The sequence below is a fragment of the Impatiens glandulifera genome, chromosome 5 (assembly GCF_907164915.1).
Source record: "Impatiens glandulifera chromosome 5, dImpGla2.1, whole genome shotgun sequence".
In the NCBI taxonomy this organism is placed as follows: domain Eukaryota; kingdom Viridiplantae; phylum Streptophyta; class Magnoliopsida; order Ericales; family Balsaminaceae; genus Impatiens; species Impatiens glandulifera.
In genome coordinates, this window is record NC_061866.1 from 5,208,638 (window position 1) to 5,227,684 (window position 19,047).

At 34.6% G+C, this 19,047-nt stretch overlaps 3 protein-coding genes across 4 annotated transcripts; 2 read left to right on the top strand and 1 right to left on the bottom strand.

The window, feature by feature from the left end:
• Nucleotides 1-426: 426 nt before the first annotated feature.
• On the top strand, nucleotides 427-3,410 carry LOC124938316 (interactor of constitutive active ROPs 2, chloroplastic). 2 transcript variants are annotated; one of them, XM_047478737.1, is made up of 4 exons: nucleotides 427-578; nucleotides 1,105-1,189; nucleotides 1,261-1,492; nucleotides 1,575-3,410. In XM_047478737.1, the coding sequence occupies exons 2-4, from the start codon at nucleotides 1,170-1,172 to the stop codon at nucleotides 3,177-3,179; spliced, it is 1,857 nt and encodes a 618-aa protein (XP_047334693.1). In that variant the 5' UTR covers nucleotides 427-578; nucleotides 1,105-1,169; the 3' UTR covers nucleotides 3,180-3,410. The 2 variants fall into 2 exon arrangements, with proteins under 2 accessions (XP_047334693.1, XP_047334694.1); XM_047478738.1 differs by having other exon boundaries at nucleotides 428-578; nucleotides 1,264-1,492.
• Nucleotides 3,411-4,602: 1,192 nt separating this feature from the next.
• Nucleotides 4,603-5,892, top strand: LOC124938728 (40S ribosomal protein S23). The gene is made up of 4 exons (XM_047479228.1): nucleotides 4,603-4,693; nucleotides 5,172-5,327; nucleotides 5,419-5,545; nucleotides 5,621-5,892. The coding sequence occupies exons 1-4, from the start codon at nucleotides 4,689-4,691 to the stop codon at nucleotides 5,759-5,761; spliced, it is 429 nt and encodes a 142-aa protein (XP_047335184.1). The 5' UTR covers nucleotides 4,603-4,688; the 3' UTR covers nucleotides 5,762-5,892.
• Nucleotides 5,893-7,525: 1,633 nt separating this feature from the next.
• Nucleotides 7,526-15,610, bottom strand: LOC124940577 (E3 ubiquitin-protein ligase UPL4). The gene is made up of 18 exons (XM_047481104.1): nucleotides 15,372-15,610; nucleotides 14,305-14,972; nucleotides 14,100-14,210; nucleotides 13,896-14,012; nucleotides 13,632-13,790; nucleotides 13,371-13,532; nucleotides 12,608-12,760; nucleotides 12,395-12,516; nucleotides 11,209-12,310; nucleotides 11,014-11,082; nucleotides 9,668-10,894; nucleotides 9,147-9,377; nucleotides 8,947-9,051; nucleotides 8,422-8,502; nucleotides 8,286-8,354; nucleotides 8,071-8,199; nucleotides 7,908-7,991; nucleotides 7,526-7,818 (listed from the first exon to the last, which is right to left on the bottom strand). The coding sequence occupies exons 2-18, from the start codon at nucleotides 14,944-14,946 to the stop codon at nucleotides 7,753-7,755; spliced, it is 4,629 nt and encodes a 1,542-aa protein (XP_047337060.1). The 5' UTR covers nucleotides 14,947-14,972; nucleotides 15,372-15,610; the 3' UTR covers nucleotides 7,526-7,752.
• Between the last annotated feature and the right edge of the window lie 3,437 nt (nucleotides 15,611-19,047).

The window sequence follows — 19,047 nt, forward strand, 5'->3', positions numbered from 1 at the left end:
GTAATTAATTTTAAAAAACTATTTTCTTAAAATTCTTACACCAAATAAGGTTTTTATTTATAAACAAACTCAATACTTTATTAAATAAGACTTTGGTTGAATTCTTAATTTTTTAGGAAATATTTTTATTACTAAAATTACAATAATGAGTTTATTAAAATATAATAAATTTGAATTTTTTTACCATAATAAAAGAAATTCAAAAAAGACAGCCAATAATAATAATAATAATATAATAACTAATAAATGAGAGTGATGAAAGGAATATAATAATGATGTATATAGTTTATTTGAAAATGAGTATCATTGAGCTGCGCGTGCCGTTAGGCACGGGAATTGGAGCGTGAAACAGTGAATCACACGAGCTTCTTGCGTTTCCCACACTCTCTCTCTCTTTCTCTTTCTCTCTCTATCTTCTCTCTCTCTACTGGCACTATCAGGTTTGCATTTAGAGAAGAAGAGAGAGCCGTTAAGAACAGAGTTGCTGCTGCAGAAGGTTACTTTATTCTCTCCATCTTCATTGTGTTCGTGTTTGTTTTTTCAGTGAAAATCAGAGTTAAAGCTTGACGGATCTTAAGGTAAATAAAGCAGGAACCCATGGATTCTTCTTGTCATCTTCAATCATCATCTCCTTCACATTCTTCCATTTTCTTCTTACTAAATGTTTATGTTGGTTGGTTCGAATGTAGTAATATGTACTGTTTATGCTTTGAATGTGGATATTGTTTGTGGGTTTTGAACCTTTTGGTAAATGGGTATCTTGATTTGAACATCCATTATGGTTTTATTTATATTTTATACCCTTTTTACCTCTAGATCTAGTTTTTCCAAATGTTTTTTCTACTTTGAAGTAGTTTCCTTAAGACCCTAACCCTTCGGACAAGGCTAAAAGATTGTTTTGTTCCCTTTTTCTCACTGTAGACTGTGGAGTGAAAGAGAAGCAAAACTAGGGTGACATCTGTGTTTGTTTGTTTGTTTGGTGGAAATGGAGTTAGATTGTATTGAGTTTCTTTGAAGGGATTGTGTTTTATAACGTTTGTTAGATCAAAATCTATGTTATTAATTGAGCCATTGTTGTTGTTGTTGTTGGGTTTTGTGGGTCAGACGGCGAGGGGGTTCTAAGGAAATCGATTTGCCTTCTGAGTGAATAGCAAAGCAACATTTTAAATATGCAGACAGCAAAAACAAGGTATGTTTTACTGGTTACTGCATTCTGTTTCCATTTTTCAGGAAAAATTGACATTTTTTGATGTGGAAAAGTAGGAACTCAACAACAACAACAGAGACACCACCACCACAAAGAACATCTCCTTCGAAAGTGAAAGCTGCCCGTCAGCTGAAGATTTCTGGGCCTGATTCAGATGGAGGAGGAGGTGGAGGAGGAGTCCCCTCTCCAAACCAAGCAAGCAAGAAACCGAAAGAAGGCAGTCCTAGAATCATTGACCGCAAGTCACCCAGAACCCCAACATCATTGGGTGTTGTTGCTACAGAAGTAATCAAACAACTTTCCTAAGTCCTAACCTTAGTTTTCGAACCTTTCTCTATATAATGTTTGTTTCTTCATGTTATTGCAGAAGAAACGGTTAACCAAGGTCTCTGAACTAGAATCTCAGCTTTCTCAGATCCAAGAGGAACTCAAGAAAGCTAAAGACCAGCTGAATGCCTCTGAATCGACGAAGAAACAAGCACAGCAAGATGCTGAAGATGCCAAGAAGCAGTTAGAGGATCTTTCCACTTCAGAAGAAGCCCGGATCCAAGAACTCAGAAAGGTCTCACAGGAAAGAGATCAAGCATGGCAGTCCGAACTAGAGGCAATCCAGAAGCAATATTCAATGGATTCCGAAGCTCTGAGTTCTTCACTAAACGAGATTCAGAAGCTGAAGCTCCAGCTGGAAAAGGTTTCTGAATCCGAAGCTTCCCACGCTAGAAATGCAGAATCCGCTCATGCAGATATTCAGAATTTAAGACACGAGCTAACCGAAACACTTGCCCTAGTGGAGAAATTGAAAACCCAGATCAATAATCTAAACGAATCTGAAGATCAGGCATTGGAGTTACTTAACAGGACCCAGATGCAGCTTGAAATCGCAAAGACCACAGAAGAAACTCTCAGGTCTGAAAACGATCTAACTGTGGAGGCTCTCAAAGCCTTATCGCTACAGTTTGATCAGTCGAAAGCTCGAGTAAATTCATTGGAGGAGCTCGTTACTAAACTTCAGGCTGACAATATTCCCAAAGAGGAGGAGGATGATAAGGATACAAACCAGCTGGAAAACGAGTTTAATGAGGCCAAAACTGATTTGAACCAACTAAAAACTGCTCTGGATGTGGCGGATGATAAGGATACAAACCAGCTGGAAAACGAGTTTAATGAGGCCAAAACTGAATTGAACCAATTAAGAACTGCTCTGGATGTGGCGGAGAGAAGATACCAAGAGGAGTATATTCAGAGTACTCTACAGATCAGAAGCGCTTATGAACTAGTTGAAAAAATGAAATCAGAGTCAAGCATGCGAGAGGCTGAGTTGGAGGAGAAGCTGAAGAAGGAAAATACTGAAGTTGAAGAGAATATAGAGAAAGACCCAATTAGCGAGACAGAATCAAACATGGAAAGGGAGCTGAAGAAACTCGGGCTAGAAATGGAAGATTTGAAGGCAAGTTTGATGGACAAAGAAACCGAGTTACAGATCATAATGGAGGAAAACGAGACCCTGAAGAGAGAAATAGATGGAAATAAGTCAAACAACGAGGCACTTGCTTTGGCAGAAGCTGGAAAGGCTTCAGAAAGAGATGGGCTGATGATAAAGGTAGGATCTTTGGCTGAGGAAGCAGATAAGAGCAATCGAAAGGCTGCTCGAACTATCGAACAACTTGAGGCAACTCAGGTGGCTAATTTAGAGTTGGAAGCAGAGTTGAGGAAGTTAAAGGTGCAGTCTGACCAGTGGAGGAAGGCAGCAGAGGCAGCTGCTGCTATGATTTCATCAACTGGAAACAATGGAAGATTCGTGGAGAGAACAGGATCCTTAAACAGCAATTACAACAACAACAGTATTGGAAGTGGGAAGAAGATGGGGTCGCCGAACTATGAGGAGGAAATGGAGGATGAGTCGCCTAAGAAGAAGAATGGAAACATGTTGAAGAAAATTGGTGTCTTGTTGAAGAAAGGCAGCATAAAATAGGGACAAGTATCCTTTTTTGTCATTTATATTGTTTGTTATGTATTCTCCTGAAGTGGATTCTGCATTGTTATTTCTTCTTTTTCTTATTTTTGTTATCAATCAGGTTGGGCTGTTTTGGTTTAAGAGATGATGATGATGAATTGATGATCATGTATAGTTAGTTTATCTCTGTATGTATGTATGACAGCAGGTTTTGCTGAACAATGCACTTCTTTCTGTTGTATTTTCTTATTTTGGCTCATCTGGTTCATTTTAGGACATGGAATTTGTAACATAGGCAAGCAGGTTTATTTCAAAATATTATTACCAAAATGAAAAACAACTGATTAAAAGTGATTGGTAAAAAAAATTATTATAAAAGGAAATAATCTTAACAATATGGTGGACAATTAAATAATAGATAAACTGATTTTTGAAAGACTAATACTAGTAAATTTTTATTAATTAGAGTTTGGAGTGATTTTAAGAAAAATTGAGGTAGACCAAAGAAAATAAAATAAAAATTATGAATAAAACTAGTGAATTAATTAGAGTTTCAAACGAGTCAAGCCGAGTTTAAACCAGCTTGAGCTCAACTCGATTATTTACCTACAAGTTCAGCCCGACTCGAAAAATTTAATCAAAATTAAATTTTTAAGAATAAATATTTATTTTAAATTTTAGGTTTAATATTAAAATAAATAAAAAATATATTATTTATTATTAGGTTCCAAAATGCTCAACAAGCAATCGAGCAAATAATATATGAGTTCGACTCGAACTTGGTCAAAGTTAAACCAAGTCAAACATTGACCGACCGACTCACGAGTAGTTTGACTCATTTGCAGTCTTAAGATTAATATGCATTTTATAATTTTTTTTAGATATTAAAAAATAAAAATAAAATTTAAAATAAAAAGAATTAAAAAATTAAAAATTTTAGGAGTTGTATATATATATATAATAATAATAATAAAGTATAAAATTAATTTAATAAATAATTAATAATATATGAGTTCATTTATTTGAAACAAATAATAATTAATTTTAAATTTATAATTATAAATGACTTAATTTCTACACAATTGTAAAACAAAAAATAATTTATAAATTTGTAAAATGACAAATTTAAAATGATCGAAGTCATACTAATTTAACTCTTTATCCCATTTACAATTATAAAATAGTAAAATTATTAAATTTAAGATTAATGACATTTGCACTAAATTAAATTAAAAACATGTTTAAGTCAGCTAAAATATCTATTCAACTATTAAAATAAAAACTCATTTTTACAATTTTAAATATATGATCTTAAAATTTTATGAAGTATCTTATGGGCTGAAATATGATTTGAATATCTTGGGCCTAAGTACTATGGGGCCCAAATACAAACAACTTAAGATAAATAAATCTTCAGATTCTTTCTCTAACATAATTAGGGTTTTTATCTTCGTCAGGCGGGCGCTGCTTCATCTCCATCGTCATCAACCTACGTTCTACGGCAAATAACGATCTCATCTAGCAGCCATGGGGTACGATCTTTTTCTTCGTTTGAGCTTTACAATTTCACGTTCATATCATGGTTATTAACTCCCATTGTTTTGCTTGTTACCACGATTATCTGATTCTTTCTTCTTTGAGTATTGCTTAAACTAAAGATCCAATTCTGCAATGATATTCTTAGATTGTTTTTTAAAGTACCCAGTTGAGATTATGACAAATTTAAGTAGATTATTTGGGGATTCTCATGCTTACCATTATTGTTTTTATAGCTAGAAAGAAGTTTAAGGTGTAAATCAAACAATTTGTATTGAATATGAATTGGTTAAAACTAAAGATCCAATTCTGCAATGATATTCTTAGATTGTTCCTAAAGTACCCAGTTGAGCTTATGACAAATCTAAGTAGATTATTTGGGGATTCTCATGTTTACCATTATTGTTTTTATAGCTAGAGAAAAGTTTAAGGTGTAAATCAAACAATTTGTATTGAATATGAATTGGTTAACAGGAAAACACGTGGTATGGGAGCTGGGCGCAAGCTCAAGTCACACCGTAGAACTCAAAGGTGGGCTGACAAGGCATATAAGAAGTCTCATCTTGGTAATGAATGGAAGAAACCATTTGCTGGATCTTCACATGCTAAAGGCATTGTTCTTGAGAAGATGTAAAGCTCTTGTCTCCTTAATGTCATTATCTAAAAATTCATGTTTGTTTGATATGTAACATATTGATTGTTTTTGTTTTTGTGTCCACAGAGGTATTGAGGCTAAGCAGCCTAATTCTGCCATTCGTAAATGTGCTAGGGTTCAACTTATCAAGAATGGGAAGAAGATTGCTGCCTTTGTGCCTAACGATGGTTGTTTGAACTACATCGAAGAGAACGTAAGCTTCAATTCAGTTCCAACTAGATATCTGTATCCGACTTTGTGCTAATATATCTGCGTTTACTTTCATTAGGATGAGGTTCTTATCGCTGGGTTTGGACGAAAGGGGCATGCTGTGGGAGATATTCCCGGAGTTAGGTTCAAGGTTGTGAAGGTCTCTGGTGTTTCCCTTCTAGCTCTCTTCAAGGAGAAGAAGGAGAAGCCAAGGTCTTAATTTTTTATGTTAGGGCAAAGCTTTTCAATACTTTGGTGTGGTTTTTGTTTTTGTTTTTGAGATGTTATTCTTGCCTTTTTAAGGTTAATTTTGAACTATCTCAATTTTTCTAGCAATCTCATTTTATGCTTTAACTTTTGTCAGTGCTTTAATGACTAAATTGTTCTTAAGTTATGTTAAAGGAGTTGGTGTTTAAAATTGTATAATATCATCAATTGTGGGTTGTATACCCCTTTGGTAAAGGGTTTAGGTATCATGATGACCGATTGAAAGTGGAATCCCCTAGGGTATGGGGATTAATAGTTGTCTAAACTCCGGCCTTGAAACCCAACTCGAAACCTACATAAATTTACTAAATTTAATTTTAGTTTGTACATTATTATGTATATAGTTTGTAATTGTAATTTAAGTTTATTAGTAACAATGGAAAGCTAGAATCTTTCATAATCTCCTCCTCTGAGGAAATTGTACCAAAGGAGACCCGTTTTACTTTGAGTCCTTAGTTGCCCTGAGAAGTTATACCCGCAAAGAATTGTTTATGGCATTACTATCGAGCAACACCCTTCATGAGCATAAATGCTATGCTTACACACAATACTACCTCTTCTCAAAAGCAAAGGAAAATTTCCAAATCATATGTTAACTTTAGGAAGGATTGAGTAAACAGTAAGAAATGACTAAATATTTTTTAGGGTTCAATTTTTTAGTTTTATTTATGTATAAAAATTAATTAAAAAAACTAGACCATTATAACGCTGTAAATGTAAAACTAAGTCAATTTTTATTAGTATATATATATTTTTATTAACTTATATAAAGTTATCAAATTTATTTTTAGTTTGTACATTATGATTAATTTAATTTGAAATTGTATACTTTTTACAAGTTAGATAAATAATATTTTGAAATATATTGATTTAAAGAGAGTAAAAAATTTAAATATACTGTAATAAGCTTTGTCGATATATTTCTAGCAGGTTTATGATATCCAGGCGAGTTTTGGATACCCGGTTCAGATTTCTATTATCGGATAATTTGAACCGAAATCCAAATTCGTAATTTGGATAAGATGTTTTGATTTAGGTAGAGTTCAATTGTATTATGAGCAAATAATTAGTATTATTGAAAACAACCTTAACACTTCCATCTTTTATTATTGTCATCAATGAAGTAACAAACTATTCCTAGATAGGCTTTTTACCCATTTGAATGACCATAAACTATAAATGACTTGTCTTAAAGCACTCAATGACTTATAGCAAGTTCACAAATCTAACTATGGGACTTAAATTTTTCCAACAAAGTTAGAAACAACCTTTTAAAATATCAAAATGATGCATGAAAGTGATTTGCCTCAAAACTTATTTTTTAAGAAAACAGTATAATGGACCTGCAAATAAAACCTGAAGCCATTGTTAAAGCCACTCTTTATTTGCTAGTCTGAACAAATTTCTTCTTTACAGTATTGGTTTATATGTAAGTCCTAAGATTTAAGAAGTAACTAATCTGGTTTATTTAATACTAATCCAATAAGATAACTATATGACAAGAGTTTTGATTAAGAGATCAAAATGTAAAAGGATTTTATCAATAGGACAATTCACATTTTTATAAAAAAAAAAGAGAAGCTTTTTTGGCAGAGATATCATATGTTATAATTGTTTTTAAAAAAGAAGTCATCATTTATGTTAAATCTGCTAAACAATTTCTACCATAAAGAGGTGAAAGCCATCACTGGAAGAGGTAGGAGAAGAAGCCAGAATTGGGACAAAACTAACATTTAAAAGGTCTAACTTTGTTGATAAGTTTGTAAAAAGTAACTGTAAATGTAAGGTAAGAAGGTTTTTAATCCATTTTCAATGCCAGGTTTTCTTTTTTCCTATCCAAAGTCAAAGGCCTCAAAAACTAGAGATATTATTATACCTAAATATTCACAAGGTATAATTTACACACTGCATCGATTCTTGTTTCTGAAGGAACCACATCCCCGTCTAAGAGAGGTGGAACGATCCTTGACCTTCAGTTATTGCATATAAAAGCTTCACCCTCAATGTTTCCTGCAAACCATGTGCGCATTTGTCAAGTATGCAAAAATAAAATGTCAAAGTGGTTCCATTTACATTTTTTGAAGAGTAGGAATATTTACTTTTGAAGAGTAGGGAGGCAACTTCAAGTAATTGGCACAAGTCATCACACTGGGAAGATCAGAATCAGTGCATCCACCAGAATTCTGTTAAACCAAATTGAGATTATGATAAGAAAAGAAGAAAGACGAAGAAGCAACACCTGTCAGAGGTAAAAAGACAGACCTTGCAAACTATTGTTAGCTTCGGATTGAGAGATGCCAACCCGCCAGGAGGTAGCCGAGGTGCTCCTGTTACAAACTGCAGAAAAGCTCTTCTCTCTTCGTGATCAAATTCCTGTATGACTTCTAGTAGCTGAAATTTCAATAGGGCAAGGAATCAGATGGAGAATTCACAATAATACTTTTAAGTGTAACAACTGGAATAAGTCCAAAACTAACATTGATAATGGGAGGGCTACTTGCTGTATACCCATGGTCAAACTTCATATGATCCAGTAGCTCATTTTCCTGTCAGATAAAGGGAACAAAATCAATCAATGGAAATATATGTTGATCATTAGATAAATCGACATACAGTCCATTGTCCACGTTCTCCACATAATAGATGCTCTAGTTCTTCTTCTGATAGGACCTGGAGATGACTCATATGGAAGACCTGTAAAAATGAGTTGTATCAAAAGATAAAACCTCAAAATGGGGAAATACTGGAAAAGACCCTATTGTATTTTGTCATAATCATTTTTTTTTTATCATGAACACTTGGTTCTGAGTGACTGGTCCCTCTATACCACTCAAGTTCTATTTTTTAACTCAATTATCAAAAGGGAAAAAATGGAACATAAGTTTAACTGGATCTGGCATTTCATGAATTCCAGTACTGGATACATATACCTCATAAAGCAAAATCACATGTATACAATGGAAGAAGAAATCAATAGAGTTATCCACCACATTACCCTGTGCATATTAATTTCAAACATTTGGATGGTATTATTGACAAAAACCTTTTGTCGACCCAAAAGAGCAAAAGAATAAAAACTGCATGGATTTTGATTTGAACTAAGAGTGACTGAGTAAAAGCAATGAACGCTAATCAGACCTGGTTAAACCCAGTTTTGAAAGCTTCTATTTGTTTAGAAATTCCATCACCAATTGTTGCGTCCACAATTAGATTAACATACTCCTCCAAGTTTGACTCATTTACCTACAGAAAAATGCATAGTTTGATATAGTCATTCATGATTAGAAAATCTCAGGACAAGAAGCAAAAGAAGGAATCATAATGAGAAGTTGGCCGACCAGTTGAGGATCCGATGCAGAAGAAAGATAGTGTTCAGGATATCCAGGAAGGGTAAAATCCAAACAAAGATCCACAATACTTGTGTCCCGAAAGCATAAGACCACTCCGACTACCGAGTCTTCCCCAGTGATGGACTTCAGATATTTCTGTCTTTCAACGATAGACTGAAACTCTAGTAGAGTTCTACCAAGCTCAGGATCAAAAAGGTGAATGTCATAAATAGTTAGCTCCTGAAAGAAGTCGAGAACAAAAATCAGTTTTACAAGTTAGACGTTGTTTGATGAAACCCATTACCCCTTCATCAATCAAATCAACAATCAAAATACCAAATTACACTATAATATACAAAATATTAAATACAAATGATAATTTAGATATTTAACCAAAATAATCCATTTCGATCAAACGAGTTTTTTTCTTTCTTTCTAAAAATCGGTTTATTTAAATAAAAACACACCAAACAAGCTCTTAGTCAACAAATAAGCACCAGAGAACTCATTGCATTTGCACTATATAGTACCTGACCAAGGATAAGCTTATAGAAGGCTTTTGAGAATGGGATATCCAAAACCCTCCCATCATGAAGTGCCTTGGCAACAACCTGTCCCAAAAGGGTAAACTTCTTGAGCACACCTGAAAATTCTACGCCATTGATTGAATTTGTTCTAGAAGACCATGGACGAGGGAAAAGGCCACATGAAGAAATGAGAATTCTAGAATCTCCTTCTTCCAACTTTGTGATATAGTCATCTCTCCAGATGCCCAGACCCCATTTCTGAAACTCATGACTGACCAGAGTGTAGAATTCCAAAGTGGGACCTAGACCAGTTCCTACTTCTTCATCATATTCCACTTCCAGGACAACCTTTTGGCGAGCATGAAGATCCATCATCTTAGTGGCGGATTCGAGAATGAAGTTTCTGCACACCAGAAACTTCTTTCTAGGCACAACACCAGAATTCTGGCCCCTTGCAATTAAACCTCTTGAATCAAAATGAGACGAGGACGATTGTGGCTGACTTAGCAACTGACCAAAAGCTGCCAGTCTAAAGTACTTGCATCTTGCATCAGAACCAAATAAAAAAGGGCATGATCCCATTAACTGGACACACCAAGATGGCAAGCTACCAACAGATATAGCTATAGGGTCCCTCATATGCTGTTCTAGTTTCTCTGTTAGTTTAGTATTCACAAATTCATTCTGAGGGATAGCAGAGACAACAGCCCTCAAATTATCCAAGTTGTCAATTCTCCCTTGGGCATAGGCATGAATATTTTTCTGTGACAAAATCTGAAACTGGGACCTATTTATGCCTTCCAAAGTTTTGAGGACAACTAATATATCGTGAACATGTGGATTCTCCAAGTCGGAAACAAGACGTGATAAGACAGAAGAAAAGAATGAAGCTTGCTGCCAACACATCCTATCTTTATTCTTCAACTTATCCACAACTATTTGATAATGACCATTGCTGCTACCTTGCCTACATTCTCTTTTATAGGTAATTTTGTATACTTGATTCCACAGTTTTGCAGAGCCGCCAATTTCATGTTCTTCTTTGACTTTTTGTCGTAGTATTGCTTGATACAATGTCAATTTTCGGTCCAGCTCTTCTCCTTCCAGGTAATATAACAACTTTGGTGTGGTGTGCTCATTGCTAAAACATCCAGTATTCGAGTTAGTGTGCCCTTCAGAAGATGTTGAAGGGTTAGATTGTTTATTGCCCACGCTATTATTTGACGTCTCCTGAAAACAAAATAACAAAGAAGTCAATGGTAAAGACAACGAATCTTAAAATAAAAATGAACAAGTGAATAAGCAAGCTGCAAGCACTAATGAATTCACAATAACAAAACTCTGCTTACACTGCACCCTTTTATCACACCAGGGTTATTCCTTGAGATGAATTTGCAGGATAGGGTGGTATTATCCTCCTGCAGGAAAAAAATAATATGCAAGGACAAATTTCTTTTTAAAAAACGGGGGAAAGAAAATCAGAATTGATTAAAGTTTAATGGAATATTTAAGCTGAAAGAGAAGATGGACCACAGGGGAATAACCTGAAATCTCTGTAAATTAGAAAGCACGGTGTTTAAGTGCAAATCATATACATCATTTCCTTCTGAGTGCATGTCTTGCAAATATTGTGAAAGTGTACATCCCCTTTCATCTTTGTCTTTCACCTCTCTATTTATGTGCAGTCTAACTCTTGGCCATAAGTACAGTTCAATAGCAGCCAGACTAACAAAAGGGTCAACAGCATGGACACTTTCAGAGTAATCAGATAAGCCCGTTTCCCCCTCTCCTTTAATGAACTGAACTTTGAGGCAAGGATATGATGTGCAGCGTCCATAGGGGATATTTGCATATGAGTTCCTCAATTTCATACCATGATTCAGAAAAATAGGAAAGCTTTCCACTGAAGATAATGCAGTCTGCAATTTCTCCACCAGAACAGACAGAGGGAACTCCTCTTTCTCCTCGGAAGGTAAGAAGAGGCTCCCAAATGCCTCGAATCGCCTCTCCATGTAATTGATTTGACTACATCTGTCTCTAACTTCTACATGGGACAAGTAATTTACTAATGAGTTCACTATTCCACTCTCAATGAACTCAAAGGTAGAAATCGGTTCTCTTCCACTAACTTTGCCCATAATCTGACATAATATCATGTGGATCATATGTTCATGCTGAGAATAAGGTGTGTCTTTATCCATAGACAAGATGTTCATATCATTTAGTGAAGAAGCTAGAGATCTCAGGTCATGCAATATATCAGTTCCCTTATCATGGTTCAATAACGCAGCAAAATATTTTTTCATAATATGCTCGGCTAGATTGGGAATTGAAGTCTCATCAATCTCACATGTCCCACTTTCTGAAGCTGGAGGAGGATGAAAAGCATAACACATGCAACCAAGAGCGTTTCTGGTAGCAATTTTTTGACTTGAATCATTTGGCAGCTGACTGGAACTACACCTTCGCAATGAAGACTTGGAACGTTTTTCTGGAGTTAGAAGTGCATCAATTGCAAAAGTGATGCCTTCCTTCACAAAGGGGCTCAAGAATATGTCTGGTTTTTTTTGTAGAAGAATATCAACTACTTGCAAGGCTACGATTAAAACATGTTGATCCTTCCGAGACAACACTCCAGCTAAGAAACTGTTACAACACAATAAAATTATCGTTATGCACTGTAAATATATTTAATTGGTGGTTTTGCCTCTTGAAAAAATGCCATTTCACCTTGAAATGTTAGTGTCCCTTGACAATTCAAGCAGCATTTCAGGTTTGCTGAAATAAACAAATTTGTTGATAACATGTAGACTGCCACAACAAACAGATAAATTGGCACCAGAATTAACCACCTGCTCCAGGACAAAGAAGAAACAAAAATTATAAAGCCATCAAAAGAGAAAAATCTGAAGAGAACTATTTTGAGACTGTTTGATTACCAACCTGGATTAGGACAGGCAAAAGATCTTTACCAAACTTTTGGAAAAGATCAGGTCGCTCGCTAAAAAATGCTTGCTTGTCCAAATTTATTTGAACATTTTGATTCCTCCCTAAGGCAGGGAGAAGTACATGAAGCAACCTTAGAACTTCATGAACCTGAACTGGCAAAACAGGAAGATGTGTTCTTATTCATTCTTAGGTTAAGAAGGTGTCTGAGAGAGAAGGATATTTATAAAAAACAACACACCAGATTCTGGACTACAGAAATCACAAAATTAGAATGAATCATGGCATATGTAGTCTCATCAGCAGATATCTTGTTTTACAACATAGTGTATACGCTACATATGCACCTTTTTACTAGTAGAAAAGTTACTTCTTTGAAGAAAATATTGGATAGAAATGCTGTGAAAAAAATGGTACCTTAAGTAGTTGGGTTAGCATTATCTAGCTCAATCTTTTTGTCAAAATGGGTAAGTTAAAGCCCCGTAATGGGAAAATTGTATGATCAGTTCAATTAAATAAGGAGAATTACTTGGTTATGTTTTCATTTGTTAAGCAGCTTGATGCGTTCTTTATTTTGTGACAATCTGAAGATCAATCTTTTCTGTTATCATGATTAGAAAAACTGCAACTTACTTTTAAAAAGTTAAATAGACTATGTCTGAAGGATGAGAAAATGCTCAGCTACAATATACCTATCCAAATACTAAAATTTCCCCTTTACTAATAATACAACTTTAGAACAGTAGTAGCAAATGCACACCTGACCACAATATCCATCTTTGACTTGAGAGGGAGCTATTGCATGTGAAAGATCATATGTAGAAAATATGTCCTTAACCATGCCGCTGATGTCGAGCTCAAAAAGCGTCTGAACAGCTCTAGTTGAACCAGAAGCAAGTTTCACAAAAAGTCCAATTAGCCCCTACAAGAAAAGAACAAAAAAAGATGCTAAATGCTTATGTCCAGCTCAAATGCAAAATATATGAGATTTTGGAGTTCAGAAAAAGAAGACAGCGCATACAGAGTAAATTGGAGTAGATAAGGTGGTTCTGCATTTCAAGCCTATAAGATGTGTGGCTTGAGCAATCACCCCATGATCACAGAGTTCATTGAGCACGTCAACAGAATTTTGTGCCTTTTCTGTTATTTTTATCAAGCATGTGATGGCATCCTCTACAAGCTGAGAGAATAAAAAATAGAAATGTACAAAAGGCAATAATGTTATCAACCAAAATTGAACATTGCCAAAGCAAATTGCATACTCTGACGGAAAAATAAGATATACCTGGCGATCCTCATATTGAAGAAGATTACATAGCGCTGGAACTGCCTCCATGACAAGGGGATGGCCTTCAGCAGGAAGCTTCTTACATATGTTAACCACAGTTGAAAGTGCAACTTTCTAAACAAAACAAAATTATATGTTTAACAATTTGAAGAAAACAACAACAAAAAGAACTCTGACTGAAGATTCAAAAAAGTATATTACCTGCACACTTGTTGAGAAAAAATCAATGTAAGTTAAAACAGCCATGATTGCTCCTTCTAGTAAACAGGCATATGGTTGTTCACGCGAGATCTTTTCTAAGGCTTGCAAGCACTGCATTTGCGGATAACAATTAGATTATTTAATGAGAACTAATGTTTTGTTTATAAAGACCATTATTCACTTTCTTCCAAAAATGTAGACATACTTGTTCAGCTACGTCAAGATACTCAATAGCCCTTAGTCTTTGACAAAGGGTCGGAACTGCACCATGTCCAACAAGAAAAATTGGGGATCGAGAATGCACATCACACAAGTAAGTAATAGCCCTCAAAGATAGAAGTATGGTATCAGGATTAATCTCGTTCTTCGCCAAGTTGATTAGTATTGGAGAGAATGAGTCTACCACCAAGTTTGATAAAGACCCTTCAGGGCAGAAGGCTAATAATTCACACAGTTCAGTTAGAGCAGCCAATGTTCCAGATTGGTCACCCCTTTGACTCAAACTTGATAAAACCCTTTTGAACTTCCCATGATCAACACTAGCTCGTCCCCTCTGATATTCTCTCATAATGTTATTACTCCTGCGTTCCCCATCTGAATCACAAGAACCATAAGCAGAATCCTTGTCACCATCATCACTCTCTGACCGGCTAGAGGCAGAGCAAGATGAGGTATCCATGTCCCCTTCTCGAGCTTCAGAGGTCGAATTAGCGGTGTGTAACAGGGATATAGGATTTTGAACCAGTGAATTTGATGAACTTGGCTTGAACTCCAATGAACTGCATGCTCGTTTATCAGCAGGTAAATCATCAACTGATTCAGTTCGTTTTTGGCCTCGACTACCCATTCTCTCAATGGGTACAAATCACGATCCTACACAACCATCAGAAACGATTAAACAAATCAACAAAATTGATGCAAAAAAGTATTGTCAAATTAGAAGGAATAATCATATCAAATCAAGCATTTATGCATAAAATAAAAAGGAGATGAATCAATCTTTTGATTAAACAAGCAAAGAACAGAAAAAACACGTACAGTGAAATGAAGAAAAAGTAACAAAACATTCAGAATTGTCCTCCATCATGAAGACGCAAAATACAAAATTATAAGTAACCCATCAATTTTTCCTCCATTTAGAGGGCTACATACAGTGAGAGAGCGATGATAGAAGGAATGATTGATTAGAAATTATAAATCGTCAAAAGCATTAGATTGCGTAACATCAAACTGCAAAAATTATATAATTTTTCTGGTTGAATTAATGGGTACCTAAGGGGGTGAAGATGCTAAAGCGATCTTTGAAAGTCTTGAAGACCTAATATAAGAGAATTTATGGTTGTTGTTTTCCTCCTTCCTTACTCTTTCAAGTTTGATCATGGAAACGAACACAATATATGGGGTCTGTACGTGTGAGAGAGAGAGAAGAAGAAGAAGAAAAGAAAGAATAAAAAGATGATGATGATGATGATGATAGAGAAAGATAGCCACTGCAAATCCTAAGTTCCTAACCCCCTCTCGGACTACCGTTTACGCGCGCACACGCGGCCGTGTGTGTTTTCTTGAGCCTATTCTTTAGCGACGATCAAACTTAATTCCTTTCATTTACTCAATATATATACATATTCCCTAAGCCATTTTTGTAGTCTTTTTGGGGTATATTTGATGGGAGTAATAATAGAAATTAGGATTTTTATGTCGGAAATAATGTGATAACACCTAAGAGGTGAACTTGAAATCTAATAGGAGAGAGAAATTTCATTTTTTAAGTTCACTTACGTGGTTTCACATCATTTTCGACACCATTCATGAAATCAAATTCTCGTTTTGATGATTCTTTAACTCATTTGAAACTTCTTACGAGTTCGATTAGAATAAGTTGGATGATATTCGAATACGGGTGTTGGGAAGCATGGCTCGAGGTTGTGAAATTGTAGGACCTTTTCTGTTATCTTCTCGGATCATTGGGTTATAACAAAATCAAAAAACTTTTAACATTAGTCAGCTCGTTAAAAAGTCTCAGTGATTATTTAAAACTTTCTATAGAGTTCGATCTGTCGGGTGTTGAGAGGCTTGGCTCGGGATTGTGAAACTATCGAGATTTAGGGGTCATCGGGAACTATTCTCGTTATCTTAGTCCAGGAGTCCAATTATTCTACCGGAGATCATTGGAAGATTTATTGTACCGGTTGGGAGGGTAACGCCCCGAACTCGGGTACTATTATCCGTGAGGAAATAGACAATAAATACTCTTGCCCAAACTATTGGGCACCACAATCTAAAATCAAAGATTCAAAGATACTAATCACATTTGTAGTCTTAGAGTCCCCCGGTTATCACTTTAGAAATGATCTACGTGACACTTTATTTCTATGGGATTTAAGAGGTACTCCCCCGTGACACTTTGTTTTTACCATCAGATCAACTCTAATACCATTTGTAATGCCCGAACCTAGGTCAACTCTAATACCATTTGTAATGCCCGAACCTGGGTACCGTTATCCATTAAAAAATAAACTACAAATACCTTCAAGCAAACCACTGACCACCACAGACCAAGCTTAAAAAGTACTCACGAAGGTATCTATAGTATATTAACCTCACTCTTACTCTTATAAAATGTTCAAATTTACTATGATTTTCCAATGTAGAACGGGAAGCACCTCTTGAATCCCGCGAGAACAAAGTTCCATGTGAGTCATTTTTATAGTCCTAACCGAGGGTTTGGGACTACAAATGGAATCGCAACAAAGACGTCGCGTGACTAAGTTAGGAAGATTGTAATGTCCCACCATGAGAAATGAGAAATTACAGTAAATATAAATTATTTATAAGAGTGAAGTTAATAAACTATAATTACCTCAAGTTTTGAACTTGATTTAGGGTGAAATAGTGGTTTGTGTAGGGGTATTTGTGAGAAGAATGTTTTTATTGTGGTTGTTCATTTCCACTTAAACAAACAGACTATTTTTCTATAAAATAAATAAATTAATAACAAATAGATCAGAAATATAGTTATTATAAGAAAGTAGAAATATAGTAAATAGGTTCAAACATAGTTTCTTGTAAGGAAATTAAAAATATAAAAGGAAAAAGAAGTTACCTCAACCAAAATGAACACATGGTGTTCAAAGAACAATTAATGAAACACAAATAATAATCAACTTGTTAGTGAGTGGAGACATAGAATTTACCTCAACCAAAATGAACAAGTCAAGGCACACGAATCAATATGGAAGAATCCTGAAAAAATATGGTATTGTTGATGTTAATGCAACAATTTAGAACATAGATAAATAAAAATAGTCATCTATTACTCATTTCAAAAAATGAAAGGAAATATCATAACTAAAATGACAAATTAAGGTGTATTGTAGGTGATGGTATCATGGTCCCATAAACAGAAACTTTGTAAGGCTAGATTTATGGATTTGCAAATTATTCAATTACTATGGAAAAAGGAAAAATCAAATAGCAGTACATAACATATATGCACAAATTAAATGTTCACATGCAAAAATAAAAGATCCATCATACACATGACATTTGAAGATACAAGAAGCAAAGAAAAAAACAAATTGCAATGTGTGCAATGTTCGAAAAATAGAAAAACCGATCAGATATCTCGTATCTAGGTATCTCGTAAGTCAAAAGAAGATGTATTACCTTGAAATTCGAATTGAAGTACAATCGATATCCCGATCTTCAAAAGAAATCTCAAAATCCTAAGGATTTACAAAAAAAAAGAAAAGGAAAATGAAACAAAATTATAACATACAAATAAGAAAGTGATTCACATAAATAACGATGAAGGACACAAAATTTTAAATTGCACATTAAGAAGAACAATTACCAAATCGCCTAGATCGGAGAGAAAGAGAGTGAGAGAGCTCGGCGGCGCGATGGAGTTGAAATAAGGTCGAACGAAGATATATATAGCCTTTTAAACCCTAAAATTTCTACGAACTAGTTTATAATTGTAGACATTCATTTTAACCCTTAATTTATAATTATTTAAATTTTTGATCAAACAAAATTATTTTAAAATATTTGTGTACTATCTCCCAATTTATAATTATTTAAAAACTCGGATCGAACAAAATTATTTCAAAAATATTTGTGCCAATGTCTTATAGTTAATTTGGTATCGACGTCTTGATGTCTTATCAATTGAACATTGAATTAATTTAAAAATACCAGATAATAAAATAAAATTCATATCACGTTTTAAAATAATTATTAATAAAAAATTAGACTAAACTTATGAATAATTTTTTTTTCGTGCCCAAAATCGAAACTCAATCAAAGCCCAAACCCAAACTCATTTGGACAAAATCGTAGCACATTGCAAGTTTAAGCCTTTAAAAAACTCTAAACAAAAATCGATGACTCAAATAAACATGTTGAAAAAATAGAGGCCCTTTGTGTCGCATTAAGAAAAAAACTAAAAAACGCCTTCATTTTTAATAATTCCAAACGACGCTGTTTTGTGTCAATTTAAGAGGTGAGATCAAACCGATCTAATCTTCATTTAAGAAGCGGATGAGAATGGAAAGAGATCGAAGTTGAACTTAAGCTTATCCACTTTCGCGAACTAACTAAAGAAGACTAGCGATGCGTGCACGTTTTTAACTGCTCAAAGTAGTTACTCTATTACCTAAGTTGCCCAGTAACATTCCTTTTGGTGCCCCACTCTCATTCACATCTTAAATTTTATAAGGGGATAAAATAACAAAAAAAAATTAAGCCTAAAGAAGTTTTAACCTGATTATTTTTAGGAGTTTAAAAGTGGTACAAAATCGACAATTTCTTAAAAAGAAAAATGTTTTACTCGAATTGGTCAAAACTTCATACCTTATATTCCTCTCGAATCCCATAAAACAAGATGATGAACCAAAATGGTAAGTTTGACTTGAGTTCTGTTTTGAAAAAAATTATTTGTCGATTT